The sequence below is a fragment of the Phyllostomus discolor genome, chromosome 5 (assembly GCF_004126475.2).
Source record: "Phyllostomus discolor isolate MPI-MPIP mPhyDis1 chromosome 5, mPhyDis1.pri.v3, whole genome shotgun sequence".
Lineage (NCBI taxonomy): Eukaryota > Metazoa > Chordata > Mammalia > Chiroptera > Phyllostomidae > Phyllostomus > Phyllostomus discolor.
The window spans coordinates 117,112,995-117,128,168 of record NC_040907.2 but is presented as its reverse complement, the minus strand read 5'-3'; the positions used below and the strand labels follow the sequence as shown (position 1 = coordinate 117,128,168).

At 42.0% G+C, this 15,174-nt stretch overlaps 1 protein-coding gene across 2 annotated transcripts in view; it reads left to right on the top strand.

Moving 5' to 3' along the window:
* Positions 1-14,857, top strand: part of SH2D4B (SH2 domain containing 4B) — a 124,242-nt gene extending 109,385 nt beyond the window's left edge. For both annotated transcript variants that reach the window (XM_036026738.1, XM_036026737.1), the window contains exons 7-8: positions 7,763-7,983; positions 11,508-14,857. In XM_036026738.1, the coding sequence (XP_035882631.1) occupies positions 7,763-7,983; positions 11,508-11,600 (314 nt within the window). In that variant the 3' untranslated portion in view covers positions 11,601-14,857. The remainder of the gene's footprint in view (positions 1-7,762; positions 7,984-11,507) is intronic.
* The last annotated feature ends 317 nt before the right edge of the window (positions 14,858-15,174 follow it).

Here is a 15,174-nt window from a genome sequence, read left to right as displayed (position 1 = left end):
ATGCTGCACTGTATTCCACAAGGTGCTGTCACCTGATTTTGCCTATCTATTCCCAGAGTCATGGGTACCCAGATTGCCTCCAATTTACCATCACCACAAATTAACCTAAGTATCAGTTAAGTTCCCTGCAATGGACTGTTATGGACCTGCATAAGGGTTTCTTTAGAAGGTATCTTAGGATTGGAATTGTTGGGTCAGAGGATATACACTCACTTAATTTGAGTAGGGGTGCCCATGGCTTTCCAGAAGGCTGAGTCAAACTCTATTCCCAGCAGCCTTTACATGAGGGTTGCTCTCCCTCTGTGTTTCAAATTCATCACTAGAACATGGTAGGAAGCCCTGGACCCCCTCTGCACTCACAGGAACTCGAATGCTGGTAGCCACCATCTTCAGACTTCTCTCTCCAAACACACCACTTCTTTTAGTAGATTGTGACTTCTTTATGCAGTCACATAGAACCTGCTAGTTCTCCACAAAAATTGGGGCACAGGACTCCTCTATGTTAAGCTACCTTCTCAATCTCTCTGGGTTGGGGGTGCAGAAGAGTAAGTGAGGGCACTCTTTTCAGCCCTTCTTGGACTCTACCCCAGCCCCAGCTCAGGAAAAGCTCTTTCTCTGGCAGGGAATTCTCATGGGATCTATCCTATAGTCCTCTGAAGTAGGTTTATAAAACTCTGTGCTCAAACCGCTGATGATTACTCTGAAAATATATAGGGAGTTTCTAAAATGTATAAATCACTTTTTACTTCTTTGCCTATCCTAGCTTGCAATACTATTTACTCTCTAGCTCAGTGAGCCTCAAATCTGGCTACATATTAGAATTATATGAGAAGGTTTTAAATATTACTGGTTCTTGGTGTACCCCAAATGAATTATACCAGATTCTCTTGGAGTAGTACAGTGTTGATAACCATGCTCTAGAGATTCAAGACAGCCAACTTTGACAGTATTCTCAGCAGTGATCATGTATTTTAGGTGATAATCTCCCCATCCCCCAAAGGGCATTGATTGATTTTGAATGACTGTCACAGCAGAGCAACAATGTTAAAATATTTTTAATATTAAACATTGAACATATACAGTGTATACACATATGCATGTGAAGGGGATACAGAAAGCTTAGGAAGTGAAAATTCACCTATTCTTGGAAGCCCTGTGTGCTTCACGTTATAGCCCTCTTCCTTGTACCAGATAGAATCTTTATCTTGAATATTTTGTCCATTATTTCTTTGCTTTATTTAATATTTATGTATTAATCTCCAAAAAACTATATTGTTTAGCTTGCTGGGCTTTTCAATGTAATATATGGAACCACAATATATTTGTCTTTCAACAAGTTATTAGCTTGTTTTGTGCTTCATTGAAAAAATATTTTCAGTGTATTTTTTCATCTCTGTTCTTTGGAGGTTATGCCACTCCATAACCTATCTTTAGTGGTTTGCTTAGGTAATTTAACATGCAAACAACATATTCTTTTTAAAGTATATTTTATTGATTATGCTATTACAGTTGTCCCATTTTTTTCTCCCCTTTATTCCCCTCTGCTCTGTACCCCCCCTCCCACCATCATTCCCCAACCTTAGTTCATGTCCATGGGTTATACTTACAGGTTCTTTAGCTTCTCCATTTCCTATAGTATTCTTAATCTTACCTTACTTTTATCTACTATTTATGTTTGTTTTTTTAAAAGTATATTTTAATGATTATGCTATTACAGTTGTCCCATTTTTTCTCCCCATTATACCCCTCTGCCCTGTACCCTTCTTCTCACCATTCCCCCATCTTAGTTCATGTGCATGGGTCATACATATAAGTTCTTTGGCTTCTCCATTTCCCATACTATTGTTAACTTTCCCTGTGTATTTTGTACCTACCATGTATGCTTCTTATTCCTTGTACCTTTTCCATTTTTGCTTCTTATTCCCTGTACCTTTCCCCAAATTCTTCCCCCACCCCAACTGATAACCCTTCATGTGATCTCCATTTCTGTGGTTCTGTTTCTGTTCTAGTTGTTTGCTTAGGTTGTTTTTTTTTTTAAGTTCAGTTGTTGACAGTTGTGAGTTTATTGTCATTCTACTGTTCATAGTTTTTTTTTTTTTAAGATTTTATTTAATTATTTTTAGAGAGGGAAGGGAGACAGAGAGAGAGAGAGAGAGAAACACATCAATGTGTGGTTGCTGGGGGTTATGGCCTGCAACCCAGGCATGTACCCTGGCTGGGAATCGAACCTGGGACACTTTGGTTCCCAGCCCGCGCTCCATCCACTGAGCTACACCAGCCAGGGCTTGTTCATAGTTTTTATCTTTTTCTTAGATAAGTCCCTTGAACATTTCATATAACACGGGCTTGGTGATGATGAACTCCTTTTAACTTGACCTTATCTGAAAAGCACTTTATCTGCCCTTTCCTTCTAAATGCTAGCTTTCCTGGGTAGAGCAATCTTGGATGTAGATCCTTGCTTTTCAAGACTTTGAATACTTCTTTCTAGTCCCTTCTCGCATGCGAGGTTTCTTTTGAGAAGCTGATAGTCTTATGGGCACTCCTTTGTAGGTAACTGTCTCCTTTTGTCTTGCTGGTTCTAAGATTCTCTTCTTGTCTTTAATCTTGGCTAATGGAATTATGATGTGCCTTGGTGTGTTCCTCCTTGGGTCCAACTTCTTTGGGACTCCCTGAGCTTCCTGGACTTCCTGGAAGTCTATTTTCTTGGCCAGATTGGGGGAGTTCTCCTTCATTATTTGTTCAAATAAGTTTTCAACTTCTTGTTCTTCCTCTTCTCCCCCTGGCACCCCTATGATTCAGATGTTGGAACATGTTAGAGATGTCCTGGAGGTTCCTAAGACTCTCCTCATTTTTTGAATTCTTGTTTCTTTATCCTGTTCTGGTTGAATGTTTCTTTCTTTCTTCTGGTTCACACCATTAATTTGAGTCCCAATTTCCTTCCCGTCACTGTTGGTTCCCTGTACATTTTCCTTGATTTCACTTAGCATAGCCTTCATTTTTTCCTCTAATTTGCGACTATATTCATCCAATTCTCTGAGCATCCTGATTACCAATGTTTTGAACTGTGCGTCTGATAGATTGGCTATTTCTTCAGTGTTGCTTAGTTGTATTTTTTTCTCCAGCTTTGATCTGGTCTTTCATTTGGGGCATTTTTTTTTTATGTTGATGTGCCTGTTATGTAGTAAGGGGCAGAGCCTTACATGTTCACCAGGGTGGGGCAACCCACATCACTGTGTGGTGACACAGTACGTGGAGGAGGGGTCTGAGAGGGAACAACATGGCTTGCTCTAATGTCTACTGGTTTTCAGTCACTTCCCCCACTACCCACAATCAAATTGGGCCCTTCTGATGTTGATTCCTGGGTGGGTGGGTTTGTGTATGTTCTAGAACCCTGTGGGTCTCTCCAATGAACTCTCCTTGGAGGCTGGGAGTTTCTACCACTGCCACCTCAACCCCCACAGATGTTTTCAGTCAGAGGCTTTGAGGCTTTATTTCCCCAAGCTGGGACCCTGGGTTGCGAGGCCTATCTCCGCTCCCCAGTTGTTCTTCCTAGTTAATCCACATGCAAATGTGGGACAGCCCAGTCTGCAAGCTGCCAGGTATCCCAGTCCTTCAGCTGTCGCCTTGCCGTGAGTCCTCTCCGCCTGGCTGCTGGTCTCTGCCCCTCCTACTGGTCTGGATGAATATTTCTTCCTCAACTCCTTGGTTGTTGGACTTCCATATAGTTTGATTTCCTGTCAGTTCTGTTTTTGTTTTTGTGTTTTTCAATTTGTTGTCATCTTTCTTTTTCTTGTGTGAGGAGGCACAGTGCATCTACCTATGCCTCCATCTTGGCTGGAAGTCCAGTCATTAGTCTTAATTGTATCTTCTTTGTAGGTATTCTGCCTTTTCTCTCTAGTTGACAAAGTGAGAGACTGAGCAGCTTTGTGCAGTTTCACTTTATGTGTCTCTAATTAATTCTCCACCATTTGCTTTTTAAATATTGCCTCCTCTCCATTTTCCTTTCCTTTTTGTGATTCAGATTTTACATGTGTTAGACTTTTCATTTCCTCCTCCATGTCTCTTAACCTCCTGATTAGATTAAACTTCTCTTCCATTACATTTTTATAAGTGTTCCATGGATGTGTCTTTCTTAGTGTTCACTGTGACTCTTCATTCGTCTTATTCTTTTTTCTCATTTTTCACCTTATCATCACTCCTCACTGCTCACAGAGTCTACCCAGCCTTCCAGGTCCACTTCACAGCCCCCAGACTTCCAGGTCCACTTCATAGGTTTTGTGTTGCTTCTACAAAACCTGTCCTGACTTCCATAGGCCTCATTAATCTCCTCCTTCTTGTGTCTTTCACAGCACTTACTGTCCTCTTCATGAGATAACATGGTATAGAGCAAAGAGCACTGGACTTGGAGTCTGAGGACCTGAGTTCAAATTATGGCTCTACCACTTAATTGCTCTGTGACCTTGGGTAAGTCACTGCTCTTGTTGACCCTCAGTGTCTTCAGTTATGAACTGATGATGGTAGGGTCATTAGGAAGACTGATGAGATGAGGGCCACAGGGTGCCGAGATGGTGCCCAGTTCTGGCTCTGGAATAAAGCTTCTCATGTGACTCTTATTGGGTCCTTTTGCCTCTCAGCCTCAAAATGGAAGCCATTTCTGGCCACCCAGTGGCCCGGGAGCTGGATTTCAATGCAACAGCTTTGGAAATGTAGCTGTGAAGTAATCCTTAGATGAGAAAGCCTTTACTGGGTTGAAATCCCTGGCTTGTATACCTCCAGTTTATACCCATTGAATCCATTTTCCACCCTTGAACATTCTCATGTTCTTCTATTTGGGAAACATTAGTATATCCCCATTGCCCTCAGAATTAAGTCTATATTCTTTTAACGATGTGGAGGGTGCTTTGGAGCCATATCCTTGACTATCTCCATGCATCTTGCCACTGCCCCACCATTACTTTAGCTTTCCCTCCAGCCACAAAGAGCCATGTGCAAACTGCCCTCCTGGCCTTGCCCCTCTGTTTTAACCTTTCTGTTCTCAGTCTAACTTTCACTTCCATCCCCAGGCTCCAGAGCTGGGTGGGGCACCTTCTCTAGATATAACCATAGCAACTGAGACCATACCTCATGTGGCCTTTATAACCACTGGTTACAGTAAACCCATTGATTTATATATATTTATTTATTTTTAAAATTTACACTAATCTTTTTTTCTGTCCAGAGTCAGAGGTTCTGTAAAGCAGGAACTGTTTCTCATTCAGTCACTGCTGACTTCTAGGTGTGCAGCATGGGGCCTGCTCCTAGATAATGCCTAATAAATATCTATTAAAGGGAGGAAAGGGATAAAGGAAAAATAAAGGGAGGAGAAAAACTATAGGAAAAAACCTACATTTTCTATTGCTTGGGGGTGAGAATTGTCTCAGAAAGAATCTGCAGTTGTACTCTCCAGTAATCATTCTAGAACAACCACTCCAGACCATTGTCTGGTAAGATCACATGCCTCAGCCAGCCCTGGTCATTAGCTGAGTTATAAAACTTTTATGATCTATATGGTGTACTCTCTCCCAGCCAGAAGGGGGTGAGGTGAGCTCTCCTCTTTTCTTAGCCAGGAGATTGTACAGTGTTTAAGAGGGGCAGAGGTGGGATGGGGTGGGATATGATTAATGCTTTGTTCCCAGAATACTTGGCTTAGAGGCTATGTGAAGGTGGAAGGCAAGGTGAGGTGGGGAGATGGGGAGGGCAGAGTGGATGAAGTGAAAAAACATAACAGGTTATCCTTGCAAGTATTCTATGTTTCCCCCAGCCACCAACCAGTTCTCTTGGGGGTTGGGGTTTCTGTGAAATGTTTTTTGTCAGCCTGAACTATGAGGCTGTATCACCTTTGATCTTGGGCCAAATAACAATTTTTATTTCTAGGTAAGTACCAAAGAGGGGGGAGATTACACAGATGCTTACTATTGAGACGTCTAGAGAGTCTCCTAAGAATGGCCCAGGCTGGGGCCCAAGGACAGCCCCCTTCAGAGGAAGGCACCCTCAGCAGCCTTTCTTTGAAAGGATTCTTGTGTGAGGTGTGAGCAGCACAGCCTGGCAGCACTGAGTATTGCTGCTACCAGCACAAGGTAGCGCCCGTAACTAGCACATGTGGAGTATGCTTAATGAGTCCAATGCAAATGAGTTACATTGTATTAGATAGGTATTATACTTTTAAGCACTGTGATAAGCACATTGAAGGATTAATATAATGAGTTCTCAAACAACCTTATAATGTAGGTAATATTATCAGTACTGCTTAATAGATGAGGACATTGAACTTGGTTTTAGAGGGACTTAAGTAGCCTGACTAAGGGTACCTACTGAGCAAGTCCCTGAGCTTTGATTTTAGTCCGTGCACTTGATCTCTGCTGCAAATCAACCCCTCTACATCCCAGGCACTTGGGGTGCAAAGACAAGGTTTTGATGTTCATTTGGGTCTTTCAGGAAGCAGAAGTACAAGAGACTTATTGGTAGAAGTGCCTGTGAAGGATAAGGGGAACACGGAGAAGGAGAAGGTGGGAGATTCTTCAGACATGGTGCAGGTCTGACACCTATGAAGGGAGAGACAGAAGGAAGAACAATTTGGAGGAAAGGCCTGGTACTGGAGCACAGCTCAGGGAAAATCCCGGTCAGGCTGATGGGAAGCCCCAGTGCAAACACTGCCTACTAGAAGAGACCCACATTGGTAGGAGTGGCAGCTCTGTACCCCTGTGCTCAGTCATAGAACCTGCCATGCTCTGAGTCAGGGGCTGCTCAATCCAGTGTCCCTTGTGCTGGAAGCAGCCTAAGGAGAGCGTGCCTCAGCAATGGATCCTGAAGATGTAGCAGCTGGAGGCCTGAGCAGCTTGCTCCCACAGTGGCCACAGGCTCTCTCTTTGAGCTATTCATGACCCATTACTAATATACTGTAAGGTCTGGGCAGGATTTTATGAAAACCCCAAGGAGGGATATCCCCTGCAGGTTCCTGGGATAGAAACCATTTCGTGGTAGGGTTGAGCAGGTTGTACACTGAATGAAAGGATCCTGCCAATGGCGGGGCTAGTTGGGAGGAGGAAGTATTGAAATACAGAATGTGAGCTTTGCCATTTTGGCCCAGAGAGACATTGCTTTCTAATTCAGGCACTCAGAGAGAGATGTTTTTCTAACTTTCCGTTTTACTGTGGTAAAAGGGCATTGAGTAGGATTGTAGAATCTGAGAAAATTTTGTTCTTTTAGCTGAAGTGAAGCTTATTTATGTACCTCCATTAAGAAACTGTTTGCCTACTGTCCACAGGTAGACAGAGGAAGTCTTTTTACTACTTAAGAGGAAATAATGTTTTCAGGTGCTTATTTACCAGAGAGATAACTGGGGCAGGAATAATAAGTCATCCTGGTCTCATCATTAAAGTAGGACTCTTAAGGCTCTCCACAGGGCACTGCTTGATGAGTTGTATTTGTAATCAATAGGAGCTATAATTCTGGGTCATTACTAATTCTTTGTAATGAATCTAAATTAGTGTGGCTTAATTCAGAGGAAAGGGTGCTAAGCTCAGGTCCTGTAGAAACTCTGCCCCCAGGCTGATAGTTCATTGCTCTGGACCAAGCTTGCCCCTCATCAGCCTGAGGCAAATGTTGGACAGCCCTTGAGGCCCCTCCCTCCTTTGACAGAGGCTAAGGGGCAGGGTGATCAGTGGAGGGTGGTGAGGGAAGTTACAGAACCTGCTAACCTTTCTTGCTTTCTTTTTTAAATCAGGAATTATTAGCCGAGAAGATGCAGAAGGTCTCCTTGAGAACATGACTGAGGGAGCATTTCTGGTCCGGATCAGTGAGAAAATCTGGGGATATACCTTGTCCTATCGCCTGCAGAAAGGGTTCAAGCACTTTCTTGTGGATGCCTCTGGGGATTTTTACAGCTTCCTGGGAGTGGACCCCAATCGCCATGCCACACTCACCGATCTCATTGATTTCCACAAGGTAGTGCTCTTAGAGGCTCTGGTCGAGGGGATGAAGATGGTAGAAACTTCAGATGAAGGGAGAGCCAGGCTGCAGGCCTTCTAATAGATGGGGATGGAGAGTGAGTACACAGGTCCCCAGGGATATGCAGCATCGGGCCAGAAGGGATCAGAGGTTGTCTAGACCAGGCAATGTAGGTCTTCCCTCTGGCTTTCCCTCTGACCCATTTAGGCACCTCAGGAGGCTCTCCAGCCTTTCACCTTGAGTACCTGAGTTCTCCTTAGTGTCAGAACTTAGAGGTTGGTCAACCAGCCCTCTGTCCAAGACCAGTTCTCATTCCCAACTCACTCCCAGGATGTCTCTCTTGGGGACAGTCTAGAAAGGCCTCTTACAGTTTTGTAGAGTTAGCTGAAACCTAGCAAGCAAACCTGTGGTTAGAGAGGCTTTCCTTGTGGAGTTACCACGTCTCTTATTCTGACTATAGCTTTACTGCTTTGTATGTGTGTGACCTTGGGCAGATTCCTTAGTCTCACTGAGCTTTAGTTTCATAGCTGGGCAAATGGATGTTAATAATACTTAGCTCAGACCCTATGAGTATTAAATGAGGGAATGTATGTATTCAATAACAGCACTCTAACTGTAAAGTGGTATGGAAGTTCTTATCTCCCAGAACTCTTTTTGTTATTTGTTCCCCTGCTGTGGACCTCACTTTGAAAAAGATGCCTTCTAAATAATATATGTAGAAAGAAGCAATTTCTTTGTTAATGTGGCTGTTGGCATCAGTAGTAATTTGGAGGAAGACAAAAGTGGAACTCAGAAGGGCAGGACCCAGGGATTCTGAGAAACAGAAATGTGGTAGCTCAGGGGTCCTCCATCTGCCTGAGCCTTGCAAGTGTAGAAAGGTCCACAGAATTACTTGACTGTCTCACTGGGATTTTGCTATAATAGGGACTCTTGGATTTGTATAGCTTTTTCTTTATGGGTGTCCACAGAACTCTAGGGATAACTCTTAACCTGATCTTTTAAGTACATAGAAAACCACCCACTTACAAATACCTAGATGCTTGGAGGAAAGTACTTCCTGGAAAACTAGACTAACCAGGATGGAGGCAGATCAGAAAGAGCCTTCTAAACAACTATAGGAGAAAGAAAGGGAGGGGATGTGTGGATATCGGCACCTTCTCTGTGTCAAGCGCTGTGCCTATTGCTCTATGCCCATATTCTCATTTAATTTTCACCATAGCTCTGTGAGGGAGACATATTGGTCCCATTTCACAGATCAGGAAAGGGAGATTGAGTAACTTGTCTAAGTTTTCATGGCTGGTACCAGCTGGGTCTGGCAGTTAAGGCTTAGGTGTGTGCCTCTGAAGCTTGTGCTTTTCCCACTATACCACCCGACTTGCTTTTCCTGTTCAAGATATGCTCCTTGAGCAGTGGTGAGCTCTGTGTCTTTGGAAGTATTCAATCAAGAAGTAAATGTCCATCTCTCAGAGATGCTGTGGACAGGTTCCTGAATAGGAAGGCTAAACCACATGTCTTTGAAAGTGTTTATATTTAGATTATTTTCCAAATCTAAGGTTCGAGACTTCCAATTTATTGTAATGCTAAAGAGAGAGCTCATTTATGCCCATGTAGAGGTCTGGTGGCCAGTCTTATAAATTGAAATTTTAATTACACAATTAATTTATGATTAAATTCTAAGAAAAATAAAATATAATACAAAGTGTAAGCATTGTTCATTTCAAATCCTGGTTTGCATCCTCCATCTTGAATTATCAGTGTGCCATGTACCTAACCAAAGTATTTCCTGGGCATTAACATGGAAATTTATGTACATAAGAAAATACATAGCATTTTATTTTTATGCAAATTGGATAATCCTTTACCAATAGCTCAACAATTTGATTTTAAACATGCTTAATATATCATAGAATGTATTTTGTAGAAGTGTGGTCCCTGGAATCAGGCTGCCAAGTTTTAATCCCAACTTCATACTGTGTGTGACTTTGGGCAACTACTCAGACTCTAGTGCCTTAGTTTCCTTCTCAGTGAGATGGGTGTGTGTGATAATAGCATTCACCTAACTAGGGTCACTGTGAGGTTTCAATGAGGTATCACTAAAATACCTGACATTTGTAAGTTATCAGGATGTTGGCTGTTATTGAGGTATGTGCATGTCAATCCATGTACTGCATCCTTGTGAAAACCTGTGGTACTCCATGGTATGGATGCATAATTTAGTTATCTACCCTCCTTATGATGGCCACATATGTAGCTTCTAGGTTCTCCTGATCACAAACAGTGCTGCAGAGACTTGCTTGTGTATGCCACTTTGGGCACATGTATGAGTATTTCTCTAGGATGGATCCCTTGAATTGGAATTGCTGGATAGAAGACTATGCACATTTTAATTTGAAAATATCTGCCAGATTGCCCTCCAAAAATCTAGTGCCAATTCATGCTCCTGCCAAAAAGTATATGAGGCTGCTTCCTTACACTCTTGCCAACACTGGAGATTATCAGTCCTTTACATTTTTTCCCCCATCAGATGAGCAGACACTGAATCTCACTGTTGTTTAACTTGCATTTGTCTGATGCTGAGGATCTTTTCATATGTTTAATGGCCACTTGGATTTCTCCTGTGAATTGTCTGTTCATATCCTTTGTCCATTTTTCCTCTTAAAAGTCTCTTTCTTATTAATTGTGTCAATTCTTCCAGTGACTAAATTGCCCATTAGTTATGTTTATATTTTGCTCTTCAGTTCTTCTATTACAATTTTCTATGTAATTTAAGTGGGCATCCTTTTTATTTTCAGGTATTCTTTTTTTTTAAATTATAGCTCATTCTTGTTTCATGGATGATTTGTCTTCTTATTCCACTGAGGACATTAATTCACATCTCTTAAAGGCTCTTTCTGCTTGTTTTATAAACTTGATGTTTTCTTGGGAGTTAGTTCTGTTGTTGAGGTTGGCACCTTTCTTTCATGGCTGTGATTTTTCTTAAATATTTACAAATTTTGAGCCGAGAGGTGATCTTTCAACTTTGAATTTCTTGTTTATCCATCACAGATACAGTTCCTGTTTCCTTGTCCAGTCTCTTTATGCTATTAGTGTTGGAGTTGATAACGGGTAGTTCATGTTTTGGAAATGGGAGTTTGTGAACTTTGTGGGTCTCTGTGTTCCTCTCCTCACCTTCTGCCCTGCCTGAGACAAAGGCCTCTGCTGTCTGGGGGTCCCCAACACATCCCACTGATAGCTTGCTGTAGCCCTTGTCCCATATTAACTCCTCTGAAAATCTCACCCTGTACATCTTTTGGTTTTTAAGGACTCCTCAACATTTTTGCTTTGTTGATGGCTTTTCTTATTTGTCCGTACTTTTATAAATTTATTTATTTTTAAAAGCAGATTTTTTCTGTGATTTCTAGAAATTTTAGTGAGGAGTAGGCAGAAACATATTCTTAATTTTTCTCTCTTGAACTGGTTTCTCTCTGGTGGATCCTATTTTTTTTCTTGATTATAAATGAATATTTCTTTTTTTTCCCCAGGAGGAAATTATCACTGTTTCAGGGGGAGAGTTGCTGCAGGAACCCTGTGGGCAGAGGGACAGCCCACCAGACTACCATCTGCTGTTTGAATAACTGTTTTCCCCTCATCAACTGGATTCTTTTGGGCATCCTTTTTTTTTTATTTTGAACTCAAGAACTTCTCAGCTCAAATCCCTATGGCCTTCTGGAAGATGCACCACCATTCAGAGGATTAAATACATTTGAATGTCTCAAGAGATATGAAATATATGGCATATATGCTACTGGTCCTTGTCCCAGTGCCCAGGAAAGAAATTGCCAACTGTTGACGCAAATCTTTCATGAAGAATTTAGATATGACCTCAGAAGATGAAGCCTATTTGTCACAACTGCTCTAGACTCAGCCCCTAGAGACCATGGATCATGATTTTATAATCCAAAGTAATCCCAGTGCCTAGCTCTGAATTTAACATATAGTGTCCATTCAATAAATGTTTGTTGAATGAATGTACTTCTGAAAGTTTCCAACATTAATCCATGATTTCCAGTAAGTTATTTCCTACTTGTCACTGCTTATATAGTCATGGAGCTTATAGGGGAGGTATTGTAAGGGATTTATGTGGAAAACATAGATGCTGCATCTTTAACAATGTTCATTATCACTCTCATTGACAGTGTCACTGGAATTACTAAGGCTTTTGAGCCCCAGCTTCTAGAGCAGATGACTGATACTGCTCTGCCTTCCTTATTTGCCTCTTCTTCTGCCACCCTTCCTCTGTCTGAAATTATAACTTGGCCCTCATTTTACAATATGGAGGCAGTGGTTTTACATATTACTATGGATGTGCCCCAAACCTAGGGTGAATTATAATTTAAGAATGGTTTGTATACTTAAGAATGGTCTGATAAGTCCTTTGTTCTCTATTATTTGGCCCTTTTCATACAGGTTACTCAAGTGATTACCTGTGCTTTCATAGTCCTTTGATTTTTTATTCTGCTCACTTAATTTGATTGTGTCTTCCTGTTAAGAAAAGACTCTCCCAATAACTTCTTAGTAACTTTCAGGGATGGTGTCTACTTGTGCATACTTAGGTTTCACACTTATGGGCTTATACATAGAGATAGCTTTGTATTTGGTGACAGTAAAAAGATGAATGAACTCTGTATGTCAACTGCCTGGTTTACCTTACTTGATAGTTTTATCAACATCTCTTATGCTCCACTTCACCTCCTGCCTCCTCTGTTCCTCAAGTTCTTGACCTCTGGTTTCACCCCAGGTGCCACCACTGCAACCAGTTTTGCACAGGCTCTACTCTTCCCCATTGTGTCCACAGCTTCGTGTGACCATGAGCCAATGGCACCTTGCCAAACGTGGTACTCTGGCCTCTCTGCTGTTGCCACAGAGGCATAAGACGCCATGCAACTAAGAGCTGGGAAGTGAACTTTCCAGGCAGTGAACCTTTATCAATGGTTGATAAACTAGTTCTTCTCCCTTTCTCCTTCTGGAGGGACTTTTTAGAGAGGCAGTTCTCAACATATCCTCTTAGAAGACAGTACTGCATGGTCCAGCAGTAAGTCAGAATGAAACCAAGCAGTGGTCTACCCTCCTGTTTGTTCTTCCTCCTTTTCTGCCTCACCCCAGTTTCTCTTTCTCCTGCTCCCCTGGATTGCACTCCTGAGTAAAGTAACAGCATGGAATCACTTACCACAGGCTCTGCCTCTTGGGAAGCCAGAATAAGGACCCATCATACAAGTGTATTTAAGGATGTCAATTTTACAGTCTGCTTCCAGAGCTTCCCTCCTGTCTGCCTGTCTCACAGGCCCCTGAGGATAAAATACAGTGATAGAAAGAACCTGCTTTCTGAACTCTAAAGTGCTTTAAAAACCATAACTGATATTGTTAAAATTACCTTCTTTCTGTTAGACTTGGAGGAACCAAATTTTAGCTTTGGCTACACTACTTACCCACTGTCTGACTTTATTCAAGTCACTTAACCACACTAAAGCTCACTGTAACTGAGAAGAGAATTTTCTGTAGGGCCATCACTAAGTTTTTTGGCAGATCAGTTTAATGATAACTATAAAATCTCTGTCCAAGTGAAAGGTATTTCTAATAGAAACTACCACAATAGCAACAATTATTTCGTGCTTCGCAGTGATGTGTCAAGGGGACAGGATGTGATGATTTTCCAGGCATTAGAAGAAAGTTTTAATTCCAAGAACTAGCAACAGCTTTTGAAGCTGACGGAGATGGGCAGAGAACCTGAACCCCTGAGCCATTGTTCCTGTCACCCTAACTGATATGTGAGCGATGACGGCGGAGGTGTCCGTGCCTGACACATTTACTTCACTTTGTTTGGGGCCTGCACTTTCTGCATGTCTCATATGTTTTGGGTTTTACCTGGCCTTAAAATAAATTTCTTACAAGTTGTCCTGAAAATGAAATTACTGTCTGGAAAACTGCAATTTCATCCTGAGAATTTTATTATGCTAATAAATGTCAGGATGCTCAAATAAAGGAATTGCTTTTTTTTCCCTGAGCCCTACAAATATGATAAAAAACAGCTATAAGTCTCAGCAGAAGGAAAATTTACAATCTACAACTAGAAAAAGTTATAAAAAACACCACACAACTTAATGGAAGATGTATTTCAAGGGATGAAAGAGTAACTTTGGGCACAGATTCAGGGAGATCTCTGGGTAGCTGATTTGGGGAGCTGTGCACTTGGGAGTGGGGGCCTATCAGGAGCGGTGAACCTTCATCAGTGGGAGACAGTGGCCAATAAATCAATTCTTCTCCCTTTCTCCTCCTGGAGGGACTTTTCTGAGGCAGTTATCAGCATAGCCTGTGAGAGTGAACCATTAGAAGGGAGATGTGGATATGAAGACCTGGGAGCCTGGGGACTGTTCCCTTTTGTACCTTTGAATACTCCATTATCCTCAGCACTAAATCTGGAAACAAGGTCTTTTGTTCTGTGACCCCAATTTCCTGGGCCACAGTTTCTTCTGTGAAATGGGGTAAACAGTGCCTGTCTGAGAGCGTGGATGTGAAAATAGCATAATGTGAGATTTTGTAATAGTAATGACATTATTTCAGCTCTGTGTGTGTGTGCATGTGTGTATAAGTTTCACAACCATGCTAAAGGAGACAATGCTATCACCTCCATCTTGCACAAAGGGAGACTGAGGCCCAAAGCAGCTCAGAACTTCTCCAGGGCCGCTTCTCTGGTCACTTGTATTATTGCACTGGGACTCAAAGTCTGGCTTTGGAGTGTGTGTAGACCTTAAGCCTGCCCTTCTCAAACCAGGATGTGCAGATCAAACATAAGGTGACGTTCTTAAAATGCAGATTCTCCTTCCATGGTTCTGGGGTGGGGCTTGAGTTTTGTTTTCCTGGCTAGTGCCTGGATGCTGCTGCTGCTGCTGCTGCTGCTGCTGGGCTGCCGGCCACGCTTGGAGAAGCCAGCCTTGAAAGCAGAGCTTGGCAAATGGAGGCTGCAGGCCAAATACAGCCTGTGCCTGTGTTTCTGAGAGTCATTTTCAAGTGATTGGAAGAAATTTAAAAGAATACTATTCTGTGACCTATGAAAATTATATTCCATTCAAATTTCAGTGTTCACAAATAAAGTTTTATTGGAACACAGCCACACTCATCTGTTTATATGGTATCTTTGGCAATGACCTGCAA